Source organism: Scomber japonicus, chromosome 21 (assembly GCF_027409825.1).
Source record: "Scomber japonicus isolate fScoJap1 chromosome 21, fScoJap1.pri, whole genome shotgun sequence".
Taxonomy (NCBI): Eukaryota; Metazoa; Chordata; class Actinopteri; order Scombriformes; family Scombridae; genus Scomber; species Scomber japonicus.
In genome coordinates, this window is record NC_070598.1 from 13,392,078 (window position 1) to 13,417,324 (window position 25,247).

At 43.1% G+C, this 25,247-nt stretch overlaps 1 protein-coding gene across 2 annotated transcripts; it reads left to right on the top strand.

Annotated features, from left to right (window-relative positions):
- Positions 1-2,033: 2,033 nt before the first annotated feature.
- On the top strand, positions 2,034-23,938 carry sulf1 (sulfatase 1). 2 transcript variants are annotated; one of them, XM_053342220.1, is made up of 20 exons: positions 2,034-2,208; positions 2,617-2,856; positions 3,562-3,713; positions 6,388-6,557; positions 9,278-9,428; positions 9,565-9,740; positions 9,997-10,125; positions 10,714-10,770; positions 12,961-13,087; positions 15,214-15,427; positions 15,900-16,146; positions 16,244-16,340; positions 16,455-16,549; positions 16,693-16,764; positions 17,528-17,700; positions 17,980-18,122; positions 18,357-18,480; positions 20,703-20,736; positions 21,647-21,697; positions 22,529-22,691. In XM_053342220.1, the coding sequence occupies exons 1-20, from the start codon at positions 2,034-2,036 to the stop codon at positions 22,560-22,562; spliced, it is 2,661 nt and encodes an 886-aa protein (XP_053198195.1). In that variant the 3' UTR covers positions 22,563-22,691. The 2 variants fall into 2 exon arrangements, with proteins under 2 accessions (XP_053198195.1, XP_053198194.1); XM_053342219.1 differs by lacking the exons at positions 20,703-20,736; positions 21,647-21,697 and having other exon boundaries at positions 22,529-23,938.
- Positions 23,939-25,247: the final 1,309 nt, after the last annotated feature.

Consider the following 25,247-nt stretch of genomic DNA (forward strand, 5'->3'; position numbering starts at 1 on the left):
GAGAACAAGCAGATAAGCAATGAAGAACAACACCAAGAGCATGAATTTTTCTCACCTATTTAGCCAAATCTTGGATTGGGTGATGTGTTGCTGGGGGATGTTGAAGATGATTTGTCTTATCTTATGCAAGGCCATGATCTGTTTGACACTTCAGTGGGAGTAGGCGTTTTTGTTTGCTGATGCTTTTCCTGTGTGGGCATTTGCGTGTATTTTTGTGTGCATATGCGTGCTGCGGTTGCACAAATAAACGATGATAGAGTTTGTCTGGACTGTCTGTGGGAAAGGCCTTGCTTGATAGAATATGTTTGGTAGATCCTCATGTTTGTTAACAGATTCCTACCATCCACACTGTGTGGAAATTTCAGATAAGTGAGAAAGTTATTTTTCATGACGTGACTAAAGCCATTTTCTAAACCAACATGATGCTTTAAAAAAAAAAAAAAAGTGTATTTCACCCTTTAAAATGTTGGTTCACTGTTTCACAATGGCTTCCATTATGCAGCAGACACCATAATGACAAATTATTTTAGGTGGTGGTGGTTTTTATTCTTTGCCAATTGGGACTAGTCCTTTTGTAGAAAATGAGGGTGTGGGCGGAGCCACCCAGTGGGGTTTGACCAGGCTCAGGTGTCACAGACCTGCCATTTGTTTTCAGGTCATTAACTCAGAAAAGGGAGCAGTATGGTGCCACTCAGTGGGATTTCTGTCCATAAGGCACGTTTTACAGGCAATGATGGAGTACTCATTATTACAGCGTCATGGTTCATCACACACCCACAAGCCTTTCCTTCACATATATTATTGTGAATTATATTACTGTTCCCAATTTGAATAATTTTGACATTTATGCATCGTTTTCTTGTCTTCTTGGATATCACCTGTGCACGTAATCTTGTAGAGACAATATATTTATAGATGTATATTTGAAATCATCTAAACAAGTATGATCTCTCTATTGGTGACAGCATGAGGATATAATTGTGTTATAAATGTGTTCCCGAGAGGTTTGGATTAGCACTCATATAAATTATACACTGGTCACCTGGCATTGAGGCAAAAGATATGGAGACTTTTTATGACCAACCATGACATTGTAAGTGAGCAAGAGGCTGCAAAGTGCTATAATGACTCAGAGGGTAATCTGTGATTGGCGACAGTGGCACTGAGGTTAATGTAGCGGAACCCTCTCCCCGCCCTCCGTGCCCCCTAACCCCCTCCCCCCTAGTGTGGACCCATCCTCCCCACCGGCCCTCTGTCACGCTTGACTCAACAGGGGGTGACTTTTGAGTGACAGGTGGAAGGTGGCTTGCAATTGGCTGACACAGGACAGCGGTTGTGGGTGTTTGAGTGTGGGCAGCCAATGGCGAGGTCTGTGCGTAGTTGGCTTTGAACAACAGCTCACCAGTGGAGATGGAGAGTTTCCGTGTGAGTGTGTTATCTGACACAGAAGGAGAGGAGTTAAAAACTGAAGGAAAAAGGGCATTATGAGAAAAGACCAAACAAAATGAGACTCACTGGATTCTCTGAGGTGAGATCTGTGCTTCTAGATCTTCACTATTCTTTTGGCATTTACATTTTTTTCATGGGTTGCTGTGATCTGGTTGTTTGGTTTTTTTCCAGGTCAGATCAGGAGAGTTGATGTTGAAGGATTTAGTTTTCAGGAGTGAGTATTGATTTCAGTCAGCACACAACTTATGTTGGAATGGTCAAGTTAAGTTTTTCTTGGTGGACCATCAATGGCTAGAATTTCTACAGAGAGAATCTGGCCTTTTCATTGACTGTCTTTCTGAGAATGTAATGCAACTCGCTATTTGACTCTGAAACTGTGTGCTTGATTCTTCTTTTTCTGTTCTGTTCTTTATTGTAACGTCTCCATGTGTTTTATCCTTCTGTCTCCTCACAGTCGACCACGGCTGCGAGAGCCACACGGGTGTGAGTGAGTGGCCTGGCTGGACCTCTTCCATCCCTCCCCTCATCTCTCCATTCATTTTCTCACCGACCTACCCAGTCCATCTCCTGCCGTCTTGGGCACCATGCTGATGCTGTGGCTGGCCTGGATGGCCCTGCTGTCTCTGGACTGGGTTCCGGGCAGCATGGCCTTCACCACTACCAGGGCTCAGGGCCTGAGGGGTCGTATCCAGAGAGACCGCAGAAACATCCGGCCCAATATCATCCTCATCATAACTGACGACCAGGATGTTGAGTTGGGTAAGGCTGGCACACTTCCTAGTCTGTCCTTCCTGGAATTTTGTGGACCCTATTTTCTTTCATATGAGTTATTTTTTCCTCATTGTTTTTTACATTTCTTTCTTTAATTCTTTCTGATTTTCTTCATGTGTCCTCATGAATTTCTTTGTCTTTCTGTGTATTTGCATGAGGATTTATGTGGTCTTCTTCTACACATTAAATATTAAATAGAGGCCATAAGCAGAAGCAGAATGACCATCTGGACTATTAGCTGAGTGAATTATAGTAGTTTTGCCACACAATTCTGTAAGAAAAGGTCAACTAATTGTGCATATTGGCTCAACCTATTTTTATAGTACCAACAGTGTGTGTCACAAAATTCATATTTCAATGAACACTCATAATTGATCTCTATATCTTGTCCTCCAGGTTCTCTACAGGTCATGAATAAAACTCGTAAGCTCATGGAAGACGGAGGCACTAGTTTCACCAACGCCTTTGTCACCACACCCATGTGCTGCCCGTCACGTTCCTCCATGTTGACGGGCAAGTACGTCCACAACCACAACACCTACACCAACAATGAGAACTGCTCCTCCCCATCCTGGCAAGCTCAACACGAGCCACGCTCATTCGCTGTCTACCTCAACAACACCGGCTACAGGACAGGTTGGTTACATACACTCACGTATACAGACCGTTGTTTATATGCAGTAATCAGGACTGATGGCCTGCTGTTTGTCCACTGAATACCTCCTAATGTAGTGTTGGAGATTTCTCCTTTTTTTTATGGGAAAGTGACACTTCTCAGGTTATTCATCTCCAGTGCGTGTCATCTCACTTTTGGCCAAGATAGGGTCAGTCACTACCACCTCCACTGTCATTCATGTCTTTCTGTATTCACTTGTGCTAGTCAATGAGGATTTTTACAGCAAGCTAGACTCCACTGCCCTGCCTGGCTGTCTGCTGTGAGAAATGCAAACACGGTGAGTGTGCCAGGTCGCTGTCGTGTCTCATCAGACAGTGTCTATGAGAGTGATGGGCAGGCGTTGGACTGGGCAGCTCAGTGGGGTCCTGTGGGCTGCAGCACGGCCTGCGGTTTTCGAGCTGATGCGTGAGTCTGCAATTAGCCTTCTCTGGGACAGGCTGGCTCTCTGCCCAGCCTGTCCCAGAATGCTGTGCAGTGTAGCCAGGGGAAAAAAGAGACAAGCAAAAAATATATGCGTCTCACGCATGCATACGTACACAGATAAACTCACGCAGACACACAAAAGTAAGATTTTCACAGCTATAGGAAAACATGCATTGTTGTCTAAGATTATACTCTTTATTAAAAGAAACCCTCTTCGGTTCTCTTCTTACTCTCTTTTGCAGCCTTCTTCGGCAAGTACCTCAATGAATACAATGGCAGCTACATCCCACCTGGGTGGCGCGAGTGGGTTGGATTGATCAAAAATTCCCGCTTCTATAATTACACTGTCTGTCGGAACGGTTACAAGGAGAAACATGGTGCAGAATATGCCAAGGTATGTGTTCCCATAATTTCTAAAAAGGGACAATTAACTCAATCACTCATTTGTTTTCTTTTTATGACCTAATATAAAGACTTTGCCTGACAAATTGCAGGTTCCACTTCAGTTATAAATACAGACATTGAAGCACTTCACTTATCACAGTGCTGTGATCCAGGCTGGCAGGAATTCTCATTCGGGAATTAAAGGGAATGAGTTGACTTGAGCTGGCGTCTCCTCTTACTGCAGTATCCCTTTATTATGACGCACCTTAACTCAACGTTTAGACACTATAAAATTGAAGCATCTTTATGAGAAGCCAAAGTTGCCTGTGATAAATACCACCCTGCACTTGTTTTGTCTCCCTCTCTGTCTGACAGCCTGTCTCCTCCTTTTCTTTGTCTCACCGTGAATTTTTCCAGAATAAATTTGTGCTGTAGCATCACAGTAAAATGGAAAGGAAAATTCTGAAGATGAACACTGTGGTTGCACTGTCTTTTTGTGGCTCTGCATGGCATCGGTCATCAATCTTCCCTGAATGTTTTTGTTAGAGCTGTCAGTTTGTTTTCGCAGCTCCATGCCAATTTCTTCCCAGGTAGCGTAGTCCTGGGGATGTGAGGAATCCATGAGGTGTTTTTATAGTTTGAATACATGTCAAGATTCAAGATGGCCTGCCCAGAAGATGGGCAAACAAATGTTTGGACTGCTATTCCTCTGCCAACTTGGATGGAAGTGTAATGTTACCCACAAGTTGAGGGGTAGGTGTTTACAAGACACGGGCTTGGTCAGGAGATTGTGGTCTATAACCAAATGGACACTCTATTTGCTATTTACTGCCAAAAACATTAACCTGCTGTTACCATTGCAACAACCACTACTCCTCTTTTTAGACTTTCACGGGGTGAGAAGGTCAGATTATTCCACACAAAGTGGAGCTGGCACACCAAGACATTGAGAATTGATGAGACACTAGCCCAGTGATTTCATTCAATTAGGTCCCATCTAATTTTCCATCTGTAGCAGGATGAGTTCATTGAGGGAAAGGCCTTTATCAAGCCCTTTTGTATGATGTTTACTTTGAGGATATGACTCATTGACTTTGTTTCTTCAAAAACCATAGCAGCAGACAACTATCATAAAAATCCAAAGCAGCCTGGGTTGCAAGCCAAAGGTGATGTATGTTGTGTCATCTGTGCTAAACACAAATTTCATCTTATAATAGATTGAGCAGCAGAGTATACAGACAACTCCTCCACAGCATCATGCTGCCATGACAGTCAGACCATGTAGTTTGTTATAAAACTTAAAATGGGAGAATGTTGTTGGGAAATGTGAATAAGTCATTACGTGACTTATTACTAATCAGCTCCAAAAGCTTCTGGGAAAAATGATACTCTTCACCTCCCTGACCATTTTATAGCTGTTGGCCAGGCATTCCCCATGACACCGTCACTTCCTTTTGACCTGCCAGAGTCCTTAGCAGCAGTGGCTCAGATTTTGGAGAGTTGGCACCACTGAAAAAACAAGTATGGCAATGCTTTGCCATGTGCACGCAATCAGCAGCCGCCAGGCCATTAGGGCTTGCCTGGCTATAAAGACTATTAATAGGGATGGGATGAATCAGCCAAACCCACTTCTGACATTTCAGGGAAATCACCCTTTACCCTTTCATTCTGAATCTGGCACTCCCTGCCATTTGTTTTATGCCAGGGTACAACAGCAGCATGCCAACACCGCAGGTAGAATGGCTGATCTATTGTTGGAAACTTGGGCAAAGACTATTGTGATTTTAGTTCAGGGTGTAACCTACAGTATATTTAAAAAACAGAAAATGCACCACGCCTAGAATCAAGTTTTTGATCAAATGTCACACCTACAGGTTATTAGATGTGTCAATTTCATATTTCCTGAGTCTACAAAAAGGAAGTTAGAGTAGGGCTCATTCGGTTGTTGTCTGCTCGCCCGTTCCACTAAAGAAGCAAAACAGAGTACTCATGGTCTTGGGGGATCCTGTGTTTTTCCCATCTACCGTATTGAACTCATCACTCACTGCAGCTCATTTCCCTAGTAATGCCTGAGGCTTATATCCTTTGAGATTATGTTCTCTTATTTGTGTGTTCCATTATCTCCCGAGTGAATCAGTGAGATGGAAAGAAAAGGAGACACGTTAAAGGAAACGGGCTTGAATAAAACGAAGCGAAGTAGGAGAAAGAGAGCAGATAGCCCAGAGAGGAGTAAAGACTAGGAGCTGTCATAACAACATACCATTTGAGAGCACCACGCTCCTCTCACCATCAAGTGGTGTCACATTCAATAGTGCAGAGATTCACTGATGAGGCAACAGCCCATATACTGTATACACATACACACACAGACTCAAGCACACACACTCACATTTACACACACAGGCGAGCTGCCAGCTGTTGACTCGACAGATTGGTACTGTGTGTACTCAATGGCCCCAGTTCATATCCCCACTGGCCCCACTCCATTTATTTGAAAATGACTGGACGAGGGAATGCAAGAGCAACATGTCATGGTGATTGGTTGTGTTGCTTCAAACAAGTTTTATCAATGCTCATGTTGTTTTGCATTTTCCCCAAATCCCACCAACTCTTTCACTCCTTTCTAGATCTGATTTTAGCCCTGTAACACTTAATCATTATTCACGTTTGCTCTGCTTTTTCAGGACTATTTCACAGATCTGATCACCAACGACAGCATCAATTTTTTCCGCATGTCCAAGAAGGCATACCCTCATCGTCCTGTGATGATGGTCATCAGCCATGCTGCCCCTCACGGCCCAGAAGACTCAGCTCCACAGTATGCTGAGCACTTCCCCAATGCTTCGCAGCATATGTAAGTAACACCCAGGCTCACATTATCACACTCTCTCAAACACACAAGCGTACCTACCAGGGTTCCTACACAGGATTTACAAGCCTCCAAATGGGAAAAATGTACTTCCATGACCCGTATTTAGACATTATATACACAGACACACACAACTGTTTCTACTGCTATTGGGCTTTTTTTAACATCCAATTTGAGTTTTTACGATTTGGTGTAGTTAACATTATTACGGCACGCACACCCCTCAATCCCCAGTGATGACAGGTTTCTGAGAGGTTCCTAGTGCCGACAACTTGGCAAGTGTGAAATCAAAATGATTTATCATTGAAGAATAGCTGGGGCACATACCAGGGAGAAGATCAGGGATGGCTTTTTTTACGGAGCACTGCTCTCATGCCAAGCCCACATTGGCCTCCCACAACTGCATATGCAATACTCTGGGTCGTTCCATGGCAACATGCCCTGTCATCTCTTGGTGGGCCCTCGAACAGGCTCCCAGGGTGCACTGTGTGGGGGGGAGGAATTGTGTTTTGGAGAAGTAGATGTGGGGTTCAAGGCTGCCAGTTCTTCTCAGTACTCTTTCTTTGTCTTTCCCACTTCCTTCCTCTCGCTTTCTATGCCATTTAACATTCCCCTCTGTCTGTTTGCTCTACCTCTCTGTTGCTATATCTGTATATCTCTGTTTCTGTCTGTCTCTCCATTTATCTTTCCCTCTATGTCTCCCAGTGTCTTGTCTCGTTTTCTCGTCCCTTGCTGCTCTCCCAACCCCTCCTTCCCCTCCTGTGTAATTCGCAAAGGACTTCCTGACCCCGTCCATATCAATCAGTAGTTTCTCCCCGTGGCTCCTGGGACGAGAGGAATGCATTGTGTGCTTTGGAACACCCTTTGTGACATTATTAATTTATTTTTAGCTCGAGCCTCCGGGTGAAGGGGGTGGAGCTGAGGCCCAGGGGTTACTAAAGGGGTTGCCCCAGCGATCGTGTGTAGGTGCAGTTTGTGTGTGATATGCAATGTTTTGTTTACCGCGGCAGCAAAGTTGACATGAGTGGGTGTTTGTTTTGGGGTTGGTTGACTATACCCAACAGATATAGATATTGGTTTTTATTTATTTTATTTTTTTCAAATGCAGATGTTTAGGACCAAATAGTTTCTTAGATACCATTTTATTTTTATAACAACCAACTTGCTATCTTCACATTAGATTTCATATATAACACATTCATAACGCATAAAGGTGGGAAGAGAGTGCGTGGCAGTAAAGGAGGAGCTGCCTCATAAATCAAGTGAGTGTCTGTACTTTTGACAGCAACAATAGCAGGGGAGGTTTGATGTTAATGTCATTAACATTCCTCACCAAAGGTGTTTTTACCCCGTCTCTTAGATGAAGTCAAGCATTTGACTCACTCTAAACACCGTAGATGTGATGTGGTTTCTGAATGGCACATGTCTCTGGAGTAGAAAATGAATGGAAGTTATTCTGGTCATAGCTCAATAAGTCGCTTTAAGGAATGCTGGTAATCCTCATGCATGATGTGTCTATGTCAAGTTTTGCAAGGTCAGGACAGGAGGCATTCTGGGGTAAACATCAGGCCCTGCTGTAATCCAGGGCTAATGCCACAAAACACCAACATATATGTGACAGGTGACAGGTGTGACCTCTCCTATGGACTGGCTTCATTCCAGTGACCTCTGCATTCCTGGCACCCTGGTGCCCAGGGCCCCATACCTTGGTGGCCCATTGCCCAGAGACAGGTCCCTTTGTGGGGCTTATTAGACCGCCTGGCTAGGTGGGTGAAGAGTTCACCCTGCTTACAAAGCAGACCTGAGGAGACAAGGGCAGAAGGCAGCTCACTCAATCAGAGCAAAGCAGCTCCCATAGCAGGTCTTCATTAAGTATCTAAGTCTTGATACTTGGTCCAGGGCCTGGAATCTGGTACGGTTATATATGTCTATAGTTGGTATGATGTAGTATGATGGAAAATAGACACTACATTCTTATTATTCACATTGTTTCTGCTTTTGAACCTCAGAAGCTTTGCGGACACAAAAGTCAACTTCATACAATAGTCTACTGTTGATCTACCTGCTTTACTTTACTGCTAATAGTATGAGAGGCAGGTGAACAACTCCACAAACAAGACTCCTTCTCCTCCCTCCTGGTGTTTATCCACTCGTTTTATTCCCCTATTTCAAATAAGCACTACTTATTGAGTTTTTGGTCCAGAAGTTGTTGCAAATTTCACTTTGGGGCCTATTATTTTCTTAAGCATGTGCCAACCCTCAAATGACCTGTCTGTGCCAAGAGCGCAGTGAAGCACGGAGACTCTCGTCTCTGTGTGAGGGGAGAGATGGTCGGAGAGAGGTGTGGAAAAACAACTAAGGTGCTGGCTGCCTAGATTAAGATATTTCCTTCAACAAACAGAGCAGCTATTGATGCATGTCAAATGCAGAGGACAACTGTGACACCTGTTGCCAGGCAGTAGTTTGTGAAAAGTAGCAGACAGGTGTTTTTTGGCATCTTAAATGGGCTATTTGTAGCTGTTACGTGCTGTGATAATTCGCATGTAAAAAAATAAAAGATTTTCTTACTTGTATGGAACTTTATCAGGCACACAGTGTACATGTATGCTCATGTATGATAATACCCCCTTAGGATGGTGTCAGTCTAAAACTCAAAGCCAATTTGTTCACTTGCTGATCTGCTTCCTTTCACCTGTGTGCTCTAGCACCCCCAGCTACAACTACGCCCCAAATATGGACAAACACTGGATCATGCAGTACACAGGCCCAATGAGACCCATCCACATGGAGTTCACCAACTTCCTCCACCGGAAAAGACTTCAGACACTCATGTCCGTGGATGATTCAGTGCAGAAGGTAAGTTCTTTGCCAAATACTTTTAATACTACCTAGTTCTTTGTACTGTTTGTGTCTATGATTCTTAGTGAGTCTAAGTCAGTTCTCAAATGAAGTTAAATAAGGTCCGTTATCTATCGTTGTTTTAACCTCACAGGTTTTTGATATGCTAGAGGAAACTGGAGAGCTGGAAAACACATACATCATCTATACAGCTGACCATGGCTACCACATTGGTCAGTTTGGGTTGGTTAAGGGCAAATCAATGCCTTATGACTTTGACATCCGTGTGCCATTTTTCCTAAGAGGACCCAACGTGGAGCCAGGAGCAGTGTAAGTCCCCTCAACTGTTCCCAAGCTTTAAAATCACAATGTCTACACATTTCCAAATGTACTCTGTCATCATCTTGGACAAAGTGAAACATTTGATAATTAATTTTAAAGAGGATCAAGAATGCACTCGACTGTTATCTTGTTCTTTCACTCAGTTTCTGAAATGTGATCTTCTTGTTCAGGCCACTTGATTGTTACTTTACATCCTTTTATGTATTTCAGAAGTTTAAGTAAACTTAATGTGTGTCTACTTCAGAAACCCTCATCTGGTGCTGAACATTGACCTAGCTCCTACGATTCTTCACATTGCTGGGCTGGACACCCCTCCAGACATGGATGGAAAGTCCATCCTTAAGCTGCTGGAACAGGACAGGACTGGCAATAGGTTTGTATGGATCCTTCATGCCATGCTGTAATGGATATTATGGTACAGTAATTGCATAGTGTGCATAATATGTGCAACAGTCCTATTTGCCATTTCCCATTATTGAGCAAATTTCCACAGCCAGAATGATTGCTTTTGCTCCAGCTGTGCACAAAGTCAAGGCAATTTTGCTGATTTTCCTTGGATGTGGGCTGGGACTCACGGAGGTTCTTCTCATGCAGTTTCCCGTAGATTTGTTTGCTAGTTGTTTCTCCAGTAAACCCACTGTACTTATATTGTCCAGTCTGAACCCAAAATTGCTGTCCTTTTACAGCAGTGCAGTTTGTAGAATAAAAACCACAAAAGCTAATATACAGTATCTGCACTCAAAAAGAAAAAATCATTCTCATTGTAAAAACATTTCTAGAGCAAGACAAAGTACCAGGGTAATCCATTTAATGCTCAAAGACCATTTGAACCCACAATGTCTTGAATTTGCTGTGATCAACTTGCATAATGTTTGCTAGCTGCCAGTCCAAAATACTGTAGCTGATGGCAAGTACATAGGCCATATGAATTCTATAAACTTTGTGTGATTTGTTTTCCCAGATTCAAACCCAACCGGAAACCCAAAGTCTGGAGGGACACATTCCTGGTGGAGCGAGGGTAAACTGGAGTTCTTTATTCCCTTTCCACACCACAGGCGCATCTATGTCATTGTAGAACATTGTGTGTCACACAAACCTGACAAAACATTTCAGTGAACCCAAAATGTGCAAGGCTCAGTGCACGTCCCCTTTTCAAGCAACACAGCTGCTTTTTGCAGTTATTTGTTATCTGACAGACGTTTCCTGACCACAGTCAGCTTGGAAGGCAACGATGGTGGAAGAGGTTGAAATATTCTGAGCTGTTTGGTAAAGCTATAAGCGGCTAACAAATTATGACAGTTCATGCAAGAGGTGCTGACACTTGTGTAACCAGGTCATCTGATCATTTGCAAGAAAAACAAGTAGAGTCTTTGTCTAAAGGGGCCTTGCATATATTGAGCACATGATCAGGGCCCTAAACCTGACTTAGCCTGCTGTTCGCTCACTGGCGGAGACAGACGGAAGATACATTTCAGTCTCATGGTAGAGCTAGACGCACACAAAATAAACAAAGGGCAGCCAGCCTCAGTATGATGTTACCTGAGGAATGGCTGGAAGGCTCACACTCAATCCACTCACAGGACATGTCACCAGCTCCCCCAGAGTGGAATGCAGCAGCCGTACTATAGCCAACACTCAACTGTTTCCCCCGTAGACTGTTTTCTTTGTAGTGCACGCAATGGTATACAGTGCATGCTCTCTCACAAACCCTGTCTTTATTTAACCTCTCCGCTGCTGCCAGATATATGTTGCAGAAAATGATACCTTCTATTTGACAGCCTGCTTTTGTTCACTTAACATGTTAAGCTGTACTAAAGCCAGGGGTACACTGATGGAAACCTGACAACTTGATGAGAAATAATCTCACCAAACTTGTCTTCACATGATATAGGAAGCCAAGCAAAAAGAGCTAACTTTAAATAAAAAAGAAAGACATGGGGGCATGAGGGAAAAAGAAAGAAGGGTAGCACCAACAGTGGTTGAGGTCAGATTGTGCTGGCAGCATGGGTAATGATACTGTATATTACAGTATGTCACATTCTCCCATAGAGCTGCTGTTTTTCCCCACTATCATTTCTTCACAATCCCTATTTTTTTCCCCAAATCTCGTGGGCTTAGCCTTCCCATCTCTTTTCCATTACTTTGCACATTTGCCAGTGACTGCATCGACATCTGCAGACACATATTCAGCAGTATGAAAGAAGAACGAGTTAGCTCGGCTGCCGCTCATGCAGATCAGTCTCCCGCTGGCCTGTGTTTGTGTGACAGGACTAGCTGGACCGCTGTGTATGAAATGAAAAGAGTGTGACCTTCGACCCGTTGGGGCTTTAGCTCTTCTAATCCATTCTTCTATTAATCCACACTGTTTATAAAGGCTGTCTGCTTGTGCGCTTGTCTCTAAATGCTGAGATTAGCCTCCACAGACCTTTCACTCAGGCACAGATGTAGCAGCACACACTCACAGTAGCTAATGTTTTTTGTACAGTTCTCTTGCTGCTCATGTGATATGCTCTATGATTTAATATCCTCACATGACCTTACAGTACTGTACCTCTGAGCCTATGAAATTCTGACTGACAGCTGTGGGTTGAAAATCTAATCATCTACGTAATGCAGCCATCAGGGAGTGACATCGACAGCAACTGTTAGCTCTTAAATCACCCTTGGCTAAAGGCTAGAAACTACAGCCAAGCTAGTGTGTGAACATTGGCCGTTTTCCCCTAGAACAGTGAGCTAGACAGGATCAGACAAGACAATAGGCAAGACAACCACTCTTGAAGAGGACAGGTTGTACTTTGCTTTGTTGTCACTGTCGCTCTGTCTGTGGATCGTAAGGAGACCAGCTATGTTGGCAGAGAAATAGAAATAGAGCAAAGGATACGGCGGTTGGCTTGTGGTGGTGGCGGTGGTAGAGGAGATGGGGAAGGGTAGCTGAACGTGATGCCAAGCCAAGGTCAAACAGCTTGGCTTGGAGCTCAACACTGTTGTGAGGCTTAGTGGAGCTTCAGCCTACAGAGAGATGCCATGTAACATATCCATTCATTGGCTACGGCCATGGGAAGCTCACAGGACTGGCAGTGATAGTGTATAAAACAAGATATTAATAAAAAACCTACTCATTTTAGTGCAGTAATAGTTTTATAGTACATTGACTCTGTGAATAAATCTATTTATTGATTTCCTCTCATTGTGTGTCTTTGTGTTGCAGAAAGATCCTGAGGAAGAAGGATGACTCAGTGAACACACAGCACACCAACAGCCTGCCCAAGTACAAGAAGGTCAAAGAGACTTGCCAGCAGGCCGAATTCCAGACACCCTGTGAACAGCCTGGACAGGTACCACAAACACACCCATGAAAACCTTTGTTAAAAGAAAAAAGTTCCCTTCATATCCATTAGAGTAGTTTCTTCAAATAACAGTAATGTGTACCACTCTTTAAAGTGACCTCTCTTCTCGCTGTTGAACTATTCTTCAGAGCCACAACTGAAATTGCCATTTACAGTACATCAGTTGGTTCATAATTGGACCCTTTTGCACAGTTTTGTGGTTTATTCATTTGTTGATACTCCCCTTTCATGTGTGCCCATTAATTTTCTGGCAGACCAACAGCCAAGTGGTACAGTATGTGGCCTTGGAGCAGGCAGACCAGAACAATACAAATTGTTACAAGTTTCAGGTAGCGTTAAATGACCTTCAGTGTTTCTGAAGGACTGTCTAATGCAACCCAGATCCATTTTATGGCCACATAAATGTGTGTATGTAACAATCAGTTATTAAAGACAGCAATGGCGCAATTGTAGTTGAGCTCACAGCAGTATGTGTTGGGTTGTGTGAATGAATGTGAGTGTGGGTGAGTATCTGTGCACCTGTAGAAGTGCACAAGTGTGTAGAAGTATATCATAATGTGGGAGAGGATGACATTAGGCCATAAATGGTCGGTCTGGCATGGTTTAACTTGGCCTCCCGGCAAGCAGCCTGGGAGCCAGTGGAGTGTTTCTTACAGAATGATGTGGAAAATGGTACTCACTTCTTTTCATTTTTGTTTCTACTTCCACTTATGGTAGCTCTGTAGGACAAGTTAGGGTTACGGTTAGAAGAGCATACATCAATATCTAGGTTTATTTGATCAGCAACACATTATATGCCTTTATAGACCAACTCACCTCTGGGTCACAGAAAAATAAACTTTCCTGCAGCATTATACTGAAATAGTTTAAGGGTTCTTCAACAATGTCATTAAACCTCAGTCTTGAACCTGACTTCACTTTGAATATGAGACATTTTGTTTTGAGAAGCCTTAATAGTTACTGCCTTTTGAATAAGACCACATCAACTCGGTTCAGACCCACCAGATTTTTCTGAGAGCTCAGCCTATGTTGTGTTTTTGTCACAGAGCAGTTGTGGTCCTTTGAATAAGATCATGTGATAACATTATGGGTTTGTTGTGGGTATACCAAAGTTACTCACCAGGGACATGGAGCAACCTCTGTTACTGTATGCTTTTGGGATACATGACAAATGTGAGTGACTTGCGGTACTCGGGGTCTTTCACCTACCACTCATGTTTCAGCCTGCATGTTCATCCATGTCTGCTTCTAACTAACTACCCCTCTACTCCTCCTCAATTTCCCATTCATCTCTGCAGTCCTGAACTTCTGCACCAGTACTACTGTGTCTTAAAAGCACTCATAGGAGAAGGAGAAAGAAAGACAGAGATTGTTTTCTATCCCCAAGTGACAATACATCTTTCTCTCCCTTACTTCTTGTCTAACGCTGATATAACAGCTCTGTTGGGCCCGTAAGCTCTTCGTCACTATATGAGCCTTCCAAACGAAACCTGATCTGTCTCATAGCCCTTTGTTCGGACCCTCGTTCCCACACTCACTACTGATCATCTGCACGGCACTCCTCGGCACTCGCAGATGTGTCTCTTCCATTTATATAAGGCCTAACCAGCAGCACTCCTTCAGCAATTAGCCTTGACTTTCTTTTCCTAGTGGGAATGGATGTTGAGAAAGACACAGATGATGTAGGAGAGTGTGTGGGGGTATGTATTTACACAATTATGCCGGTGACGCACTTGGCATAGACATACCCAGTGTGAGAGTGATAGGGGTTTCCACTTTGTTTTCAGACACCAGACAGACCCAATTCTTTTCGTGGCCATTTTGGTTTATCTTTCCTGCTGCTTTTGGATGCCACTCTTTCCCACAGGCTGAGATTTCCCCAATATGTCTGTCAGAAGCATGTGTTTCTGAGGGAGTTTCCAAAAAAACAGAGACATTGTCCTTAAATCTGACATTAAGTTTATCATATAATTAAAATCTATAGTACTTATTAGCTACACCAGAAAGTCTGTCATGTCTGGAAATCTTAATTAAATAGGGAGGGGGGGGGGTTGAAAGAAGTCATGACGGGAAATTAATTGTCTCTGTTTGTTGCTGCTTTGTTGTGTTGACAGAAATGGCACTGTGTGGAGGAGATCACAGGAAAGTGGAGGATACAGAAGTGCAAAAGTGGTTCAAAAGAAGGCTCCAGGAAGAGAGCTCGCAGCCTGAAGCCCCGCAGCAGTTATGACAACCGAGAGAGGGGCTGTGACTGTGGGGACAGTCTCTACAAACCCTCCAGGACAGAGCGCCGCTCTCACCGACAGTTCTCTGCATCATCTGGCCAACGTGAGTGCATGTAAATCTAGGATTGATCTAGTATACACAAATCTGTACTCTTATTACTATTTTCTTTATGTTGTGTGTTCTATGTTGTTGAGTATTAATTAGCTGTTTGAGTTTCACTATGAATGAAAAGTGTGACACAAATTAAATGTATTATTATTATTATCATTATTATTATTATTACTGTAATTAAAAGGCAAACATCCTGCAACAAGTCCTGGAATTTGTTCTGTGGATGTTGTTTTGTGTGTGATGTCAGGATTGTGGTTTTGAATGGTCTGATGCCCTCTAGTGTTGCTTGGAAAATATGTAACTTATGTATGAACATCTAACAAAGCTCAAAGGTATGCACTCTGGATTTAGCCTCACTTGTTAGCAAAAACAGTCAGGTTGGACTGAAATAATTAGTGATTGTCAATCAAATGAGTTAATCACTGCTGCTTGACTGAAGTTTGTTTTCTTAAATCTTTTACAGGTTTTCGTCCACGTTTTGTCCACACCCGACCTACCAGGTCTCTCTCTGTTGAGTTTGAAGGTCAGATATATGACATCGACCTGCAAGCTGACGATCAGTCCGCTGTCCGCCGCCGCGTCATCTCAAAACGCCACCACGGCTCAGAAGATCCAGAGTTTGACTTGGGGTCAGATGATGGATCAGAGGAAATGCTAGCAGACGATACCAACGCTGTAGGATACCCCAACTCTCTAAAAGTTACCCACAAGTAAGTAGACAGCCTCCTTAATGACCTCACCTCTCACTTACATGTATGTCTGTCAAAAAGAGCAGTGCATGACAGGTTTTTATTGCATCTTTTTCAGGTGTTATATCTTGATGAATGACTCTGTTCATTGTGAGAGAGAAATCTACCAATCCTCCAGGGCCTGGAAAGACCATAAGAGTTATGTGGACCAAGAGGTGAGAGCAAAACCTTGACACACACTTTCCTCCAGGATACTCATTTTTCAGCTCAGGCATTTGTCAAAACAGATGTGATATAAATGGTATTTTTTCTTTCTTATTTCATTCCAGATTGAAGCACTTCAAGACAAAATCAAAAACCTGCGGGAAGTAAGGGGCCATCTGAAGAGGACACGACCAGACGAGTGTGACTGTGGAAAGAGGGGGTTAGTCTACCTTTTTATTTGACCTTCAAACATACTTCTCCTCTTCGTGTTATCTTCAACCTGCTTTAGGGCTGTAGTGGAGTCAACGGATGAAAAGCGTTTTCTGTCTGGTCCTTAGTCTCTTTTTCTGTTTATAACACCAGCTATTATAACAAAGGAGACAGAAACAAGGCAGAGAGATTGAAGAACAGGAATGATCAACTCCATCCATTTAAGTGAGTTTCTCTTCCCATCTAATTACGGGTTTTCCACATTTAGTGTAATCCCGTTTCTTATTAATTACTAAAATACTGACCAAGTGTGAAAATATTGTACATTTTGATGACTGTGTATTACTGCTGCTCCTATATCTGCATGGCCACTGCATGCCAGTTTCAAACATAAAGTTCACCCTCATTTACGTGATTTACTAGATCCCAGTTGACAGCATGTGTGTGTGTACAGTTATGTGTTGATGGTTTTTGTGACCCTAAAGCACAGAGAGAAGCATGTCCATCCAGATTTTTTTTATTGAGCATTTGTTCCTTCCATAGAGTTTAAATGACAAAGCAGATGTATGGCCAGGGACCTATTTTATATGTGTGTGTCTGGAAGTGTTTGAGTCGCATGGAAAGATAGAATGACTCAACAGAGAGGAAATCAGTCAATCCCTCAAACACAGCGATCAACTTGCACCAGAAAACATTGGGAACACATTATGCCAATACAAAGCAGCTGTTTTTTTGCAGTGCCTGTTGTGTGTTTAGGCAGGGAAGGAAGAAGGGACGGTGGCTAGAATATCATCCCAGAGAAAATTGGACATGGTAAGAACTTAAACATGAAAGTAAACAGACTGTCGTATCCTGGCATTGGCGATGCCGTCTGGAAGTCCCCGTCCCGATCTTCCCACCATTGGTTACTGGCACCAGAACAGGGAAAGGGCTGATGTCATCTTTGCATGGTGCTGTTTTGTAATCTGCTCACGTTTCTGTGCAACAGGGAGGCCGTGCAGGAGATAGACGGGAAGGCCCAGTTGTACAACGAGATCCGCAGGAGGAAGAAGGAAAGGAAGGTGAAGAAGCGGCAGAGGAAGGGAGACGACTGCAGCCTGCCGGGCCTCACATGCTTCACACATAACAATGACCACTGGCAGACTGCTCCTTTCTGGACTCGTATGTATATTTACTGCTTGTTGTGAAGTACAATTTAATGTAGGAGGCTCTTTGTGGAGTAAAACAGTATATGTGATTACCAGTATGTAGCAGCTGTTTGCCTGCAAGTCATTCATTTCCAGCTGCTTTTCTAATGTTTATACTTACTCAGTGTCTTTATTCATCCAGTCTGTTTTTTGCCTCTTTTAAGTGTGAAAAAGGAATTATTTGTAAGGTCCATTCAGTGATTTGTTTGTAGTGCCAGCTGACAAAATTGGCCAATTTTCTGTTATTGTGTAGTGGGTGGATTCTGTGCATGCACCAGCTCCAACAACAATACCTACTGGTGCCTGAGGACCATCAACGAGACCCACAATACACTGTTCTGCGAATTCTCCACTGGTTTCCTGGAGTACTTTGACCTCAATAGTGACCCCTACCAGGTTGGTGAACATCTGTCTGCAGTCAAGCTGACGTCTGCTTTCTTTCTCCAACAGTTTTCATTGGCGTCTGTGTCATAAAACGTCCTCGGCCCATAAAAGTTCACATCTTCTTAGTAATTTAGAATGTTTTTTTGTGGAAGCGGTGACGTGCAATTTCATCCTGCTCTTTTTTTTGTACACATATACATTTCCACATATAACATTATGACAATAAAGCAATATTTTTTTGTGCAGCTGACCAATGCAGTGTATGCAGTGGATCGGGACGTTCTGAACTCTCTCCATGCCCAGCTGATGGAGATGAGAAGCTGTCAAGGGTACAAGCAGTGTAACCCTCGCCCTAAAGGCTTGGATACAGGTAAAAAATCTTAATTTCTGACCTTTTTATTGTTTCTACCTAACTGTCCTGAAATGTATAATGAGATGGTTGGACATATAGACTGGTTCACTGGGTTTAGCTGTAGTTGTTATGCCAACAATGACTGAAACAGATTTTACACACAGAAGAATTAGATTGAAGCTGAAGGATGAGGTCATGTGAGGAACAGATAATGATAATGAAATGGAAATTAAAATGAATACTGTGACAGGAGTAGTAACTATTATAGTGGGTTGGGTGTTCCCTGTATAATTTCAGTCTAATCTTCTGCTCTGTTGTGAATCTGTTTCAGTCTCAGTGGTGTGTGTTTGCACATATCTGCATGCTGCATGTGTTTGTGATGAATGCCAACGTTTCAGGTGGATGTCAAGGAGTCATCAATAAGATTTGTGTGACATTTGTTTGTATGTTTGATTTTTTCCTTCATGTTGACACACACATGCATACACACTCTGACCTCTCTTTCTCATCCCAGCACCTTCCACTCTCCTGGAAGCTGTTTCCCATCAGTGTGTGCCAGGATTTTTATGCCACGCCGGCGACAGCTGTGGCCAGAAGCATTATGTTTTCGGGTTGCCTGTACATACAAATGTCCACATGTCCCTTTCTCATAAACACAATATCTCATTACATCTGGCACAAATGGCCACTTGGACTGAAGGATAAACTGATTAGAATGGAGGTCAAAGGTCACACAAATGTCTAAGAGGATAAAATAATGAAGTAATGGCATTTTATATCAACTTCACTGTTGCATCATAATGTTCTGCAAAACCACTTTTCCGACCATTTTATTATTCAACGCCGTAACTCAGGCACAGAAACCATATTTCACATTTGGTCAGATATTGACACTAGTCTTGAGTGTCCACCTTGAAACTGTGGTGACTGTATAGATCTTCTCTGCTGTGGAGATGAAGACGTGTTTGAAGCATCCATGTTTTAGTATAGTATCCATATCTGAAGCCTTCTCTACTGCCACGGCTGCTAAAACTTTGTGTTAATCAGAATCAGCTTTATTGGCCAACATGTGAAAACACACTTAATGCCATTTATTAAATTCTTAAGTCTTAAGTACATATATTATATGAGTTCAAATAAATATGGATGTGAACTGCAGCTTGACTGGTTGGCGAAGGCATACAACCACAAGGCAGTATTTCTAGTTTTCTTTTTAAATCCAACTTTTCTTTTCAAAATAAGGCCGTGGTACAGTTGTGCATCCTGGCCATCCTCCTCTTTGTGACTCACTGAGTGTTAGAGATATTATTTGGAGGATGCTGTCATCACGGCAGTTGAGGCAGCGATTTTATTTGAACTTGTCATGCATCACCACTATAATCAGCCGCAATATTTTTTTTTAACCACCGCCTCATGGGCCAAGCATCCTCAAGAGCAGACTTGGTAATAGAGGTGGTTAATAAGTAATGTAATGATGATCTAAGCCTGTAAGGCCGAGCTGTGTGGCATGAGCTGGCTGCATTTGTTTATGTCCCGGGGATAAAAATTTCATGTCTGTAATTAACAGCTGGAAAGTGGAGCAGAGAAGCGGCCAAGCTGCTCGGAGAAAACTGATTGTGTTTCAGCGCTGGCATGCCGGACTTGTCAAAACCATGCCAACACTTGTCACATAGCAGCCTAAAATCTCTTACTTGCTCTGGCTGCCCTTGCCTGAGTAAGATGCCAGCTCTGAACCAGTGAAATAGCAGTTGTGGTTACATCAAGTGATGTTTTTGTTGGAAAAGTAGATTATTAAGTGGTGAAATGGATCTAGCAGCTACTTGTATCGATGTCTTGAGTGTGACTTAACCGTCATTATCACCTGACTGGATAACCGTGTGTATTTTTGCTTTGAAGGGGAAACCCCATTGAACCCTCGACCCTTCAAACCACTCAGTTCTGATCAATCCTCATCTCTCCATTCAGCCCAATCATATGACCTTTAAAACTTGACTCCCCCCGACCCCCACCCCCTTCTCCCCCCCCCCCCCCCCCCCCCCTCCATTCATCTTCAAAGCTCTTCTTCTCCTCATACTCATTCCTCTCTTCCTCTTTCTGATCATCCAATAATCGCATTTCTCCATAGGGAGTAGCAGCTGTGCATGAAGGAATCTTCATTGTGAATGATCTATTGATTTTCCCTCAACATCTCCTTTTGAATCAAAGCATTAACAATCGATTGCTTTTATTTTTCCGATCAGGAGGTAAAGATGGAGGAAGCTATGAGCCACACAGGTATCCACCAATTTTTGTTTTCTCTTCAGTGGCTTTTTTTTTTCTTTAACACCTGCATGGGCCAAAACTGCCTCATTCCCACTAATATCCATCCATGGAGTGCCGGCGCTTGATCTGTGGCTGCATGCTGGGGACATGCTAACAAATCATAACAGATGATTTTTTGTTTTGTTTTTTTTTCTCCATTAAAGCAGCTTCATTTGTTGTCACCTCTGTGCATACAGTCTGTCTTCACCTTTATCTGCTGTTTTTAATGTCAGTCTGCAGCTATTTAAACATCAAATCAGCATATTTTCACATCTTTGCTTGAGTGCAACATTTCTCGCAGTTGCCTTCTGTATATTAAAGTATAGACTCAAATTTGATCTTTTAATTAGTTTTAGCTCTTGTTAGGATGGCATGGCTACAGTATAATTGGAAGTCATGTAAGGAGGTGCTGAATATGTGCTTCTACCTTGAGACCCATCCAAGCATCAGTTGCACGTGAATGACAATGCATGACACTGTATCATCCCCCCTCTTCATGCATCACATTGTACATGAAAGCTAAAGGGAATAGTTCAACATTTTGGGAAACCCTTCCTTGCAGAGAAGTTACATGAGAAGATGGACAAGAAGAGATTGATAGAGAGATGTGTCTATCTTCTCATCTAACTACCACAAGAATGTGAAAAAAATGGGGAACTATTCCTTTAACATCACCCTCCATGCCCTGCCAGCCATGTCCACAAATAAACGCAGTCATCACCTCCATGTGCCATTATATCATGATTCACATTCAGAATACCTCTCATGTTTGCTTCATGGCCATTAGCTAGCGGTAGTGTGGACACTTGAGTTGCTGTGACCTCTCTGTCCTTCCACTGACTTTTGCCTTTTCGACCTCTTGTTTCTGGCACCTGCTTACCAGGCAACAGCAGCATCGAAAGTGGTCAAAGAGGAGACCAAGCCCCTCCTTCCTGTGAGTCTCTGAGCCTGTGTCAAAGCATCCTCACTCTCTAGTTGCAGTAGTTTACAAGAAAGCTGACCTCACAAGAAAAGCCAAGCACAAGTGGCACATATCTCTTTTCTTGCAGACAGCAAACTGAGCCCAGCTTTGATTTTTTTTTTTTTTGTTGCTACGTTTTCTTTCATTTGCCTCTATTTCTGATAGCATTATGAATTCTTTTATCTCTTTTTTTTCTGGATCACACCATTCCGCAGCAACCTCATTTACTTATTTTTATCTTGTTTTTTTGTTGATCACCTTTTGTTTCCTCTGCTGTTCAGTTGTTTTATTCCAGGTTGCCTGACTTTGCATTTCAATCCTGTCCAGGCCTATCATTACTTGTGCTATCACTTTTTCTTGTTGTGCAGCTAGTGTGTTTAGTTTATTACGATGTATTTTTAAGTATTTTTTTTTTTTCAGTCTGTCTTACTTATTTACATTTCCAAGGCAGCATGTGTTTGCACTACTCATGGCTTGAGCATAGTGTGGGTGCTGTGTTTATCTAGTTCTAATGCTGCTTTGAAGTGTGTGAGTGCATTTGTGTGTGTGTGTGTGTGTGTGTGTGTGTGTGTGTGTGTGTGTGTGTGTGTGTGTGTGTGTGTGTGTGTGTGTGTGTGTGTGTGTGTGTGTGTGTGTGTGTGTGTGTGTGTGTGTCTTGGGGGCCACAAACCCCATGGCGCGAGCTGCTTTAGTGAGACACGGATACTGAGCATGTATGCATGCTGTTTGAGTAAACTTGAAAAGAGCTTCTCTTTACTTTCTGCTCTGGATCCTCACATCTTTCTGTTTCTTTCTGTTCTGCAGCACACAGCCAATATGGGACGGACGACAAGGTTAAACTTCCTAACTTGACAGACGAGGAGGTGAACTGGCAGGGACTGGAGGATCTTTATAGCATAAACGAAAGCCTTTATGAATGTAGGCCTGACTACAGCCCCAGCCCAGACAACTGGGCCAACTTCCAGAAGGATGTAGATAATATGTTTGCACTGCGACACGTTTTTAATAAATTTAATCAAACCCATAAGCTTGACAACTCCACCCTGCCAGAGCTGGGCTCCGGGGCCGGGGGTGGAGGCCTTGAAGAGGGCAGCGGAGAAGAGTTGGGCTCAGCTAGGGACGTATGGCCAGGCCCGCTAACGGAGGCGCGCCTCACCACCCCCGTCCCCAGCAAAGCGCCATCAGCTCCACCCACACCCAGGCCCACACTGGAAAGGAAACTGGAATCTGTTGTCAACGACCTTCCTGAGAGGGTTATAGACAGACAAGGGATGTCTGTTATGTCAGCAGCACCTGTGACGGTACTGTCACCAGATCCTAGGAGAAACGGGGCTATCTTCCAGAGTGACACGTGGGTGCAGCAGCTGGAGGAGATGGATGGAGAGGTTTTTAGTGGGAATGGAATGACAGAGCTGGGGACACATCATGACAGCCTGCTGCGTACTCACAACAGCCTGCAGGCCCACCCGGAGCCAGGTCACAGAGAAGCTGCTGCCCCTCAGCAGAGCCCGAGCCTTGGTCTGGACCCCGTAGAAGAGGAGGACATTTTCCAGGCACAAGGCTTCCTCCCATTCTCCCCACAGACACTGAGGCCCGAGGTGCAGGCCAGCACCACCGGGAGCCCTCCCACCACACAGACCAGTACCACCCCACAGACTAGTACCACCCCACAGAGTGTCGGGGTGGTAATGCAGGTGCTGCCTCAGTCAGCGCTGCCCTTCACCTTGGACTACGAGGGCAGCGGCTCTCTGCCTCAACCCTCCAATCAGACCCTCTGAGGTAGACGCATGTGCTGGCCAGCCAGCCAATGAGCTGCTAGTCGCCATAGACACAGAGACACAGTGATTGGGAGATGAGCTCGCCAACAGCAATGGCGAGTGATGCCGCCTCAGTCAGTCAGAGTTGTATAATGAGTATTAAAAGTTATTGTTTATTTTTTTACAGGTGCCTACATTTATTAGTAAACAGTGTTATGTTGTGTTCTTTTTTTTTTCAAATATATATTTAGAAACAAGCCTTAATGCAGCTAAACTTAAGTGTTGGGATTCAAAATGAATAATTCCATATGGATAACACCATTGATGTTTTTAATATGTTTTTATGAAAAACAAGTGTGAGTGGTGAAACCATTTCAACATCTGGATAGTTGGATAGTTAACATTAGCCAGCTGTAGGTACACTCCACCTCTTAAACAAACCAATCCCAAACCTACCCAATCACAGGACAAGCCATCAGAACAGTGTCCACTCACCAATTAGATCATGGTAAAATTGACCCCGAATGCACTTTTGAGCTTTTCCACATGATGACCCTCACCCTCTATGGTTTGTGGATTTGAAAACTGTGTCCATTGTTAAATCAGATTTTCTGTAATTATCATTTCTAATGACTACTTTTTTTAAAAGAGAGGAACTGGGTTGTCACTTCTGAAAAAGTTACAGAATCAACATACTGTAGATTCCACGTTTCACAAATGACACCTTATTTTTAAAGACAGCATTTGTTTTTAGCTCCTTGTCAAATGGCAAGAATAGTTTCAGACAATCATGAGACAGTTTAACAGTTAGGTTTATAACTGAGAGCTTGACGTCATCTGGATAATCCATCTGCAGCCAGCAAACCTATCTGGTACACTTCAGCAAAATGCCAAGAATTGGACGCTATATTTACTGATTAGTTGCACCACTGCACCAGCTCTGACTTTGCAGAGTTGCACGTTTGTCACCGTTTACAGCATTTTTTGTTTTTAAGCTAAGTTTAAGTGATCCTTACTAATCACCAGCAAACATTTACACTGTCACCTGGGGATAGAAAATGTTCATTGTGTAACTTTTTTTGGAAATGTCACCAATTAATCCTGTGCTGTATGACGTAGTGCTTTGATAATCCAGAGTATAGTGTTGCATATTGGAAAGTGAATTTCGAATGTAACTGTACAGTCCCTGAAAAAGGGTTATGACAGCACACTGTTCCACAGCTTTGTCTATGGCAATATAGTCGGTAAGATATTCTAAAGGCATTTGCGTATATGTATTCCAAGGCCAACGAGGGCAAACTGTGCCAGCAAGTAATCTCAGTAGTAATCGACATGTGCATTTTTGGTTCGAAACTGGTTCTACAACAGCCTGATGCTGTCCTCTTCTTTCCTGACGGTGTGTGTAGAAGTGTTAGAACAACTCTGGTTTCAGGAAAACCACGAAGCTGTTATGAAATAAACCCTTTCAGCCTTCCTAGTCATGTTTCGGCCTCAAGTGTTGTTCCACCTACGTTGCAATAACTCAATCAGACAAATGGGTTTTTCTGTTTTTAATGACAAATATCAAGTATTCAAAGCATTTGTAAACCAAGTGTTCACAAACATCAATTAGACTTCTGCTCCTGAGGAACATGAAGCAATAAGAGCTCGACTTTCAGAATACAGCTTCTGTCCAGAAAATTCACTTTCAGTTCAAATACTGATGAAAGGAAAACAAAGGTGCTAAAAGCAGATCTACAGTTGACCTGAAGTCATCTGTGTCAGTA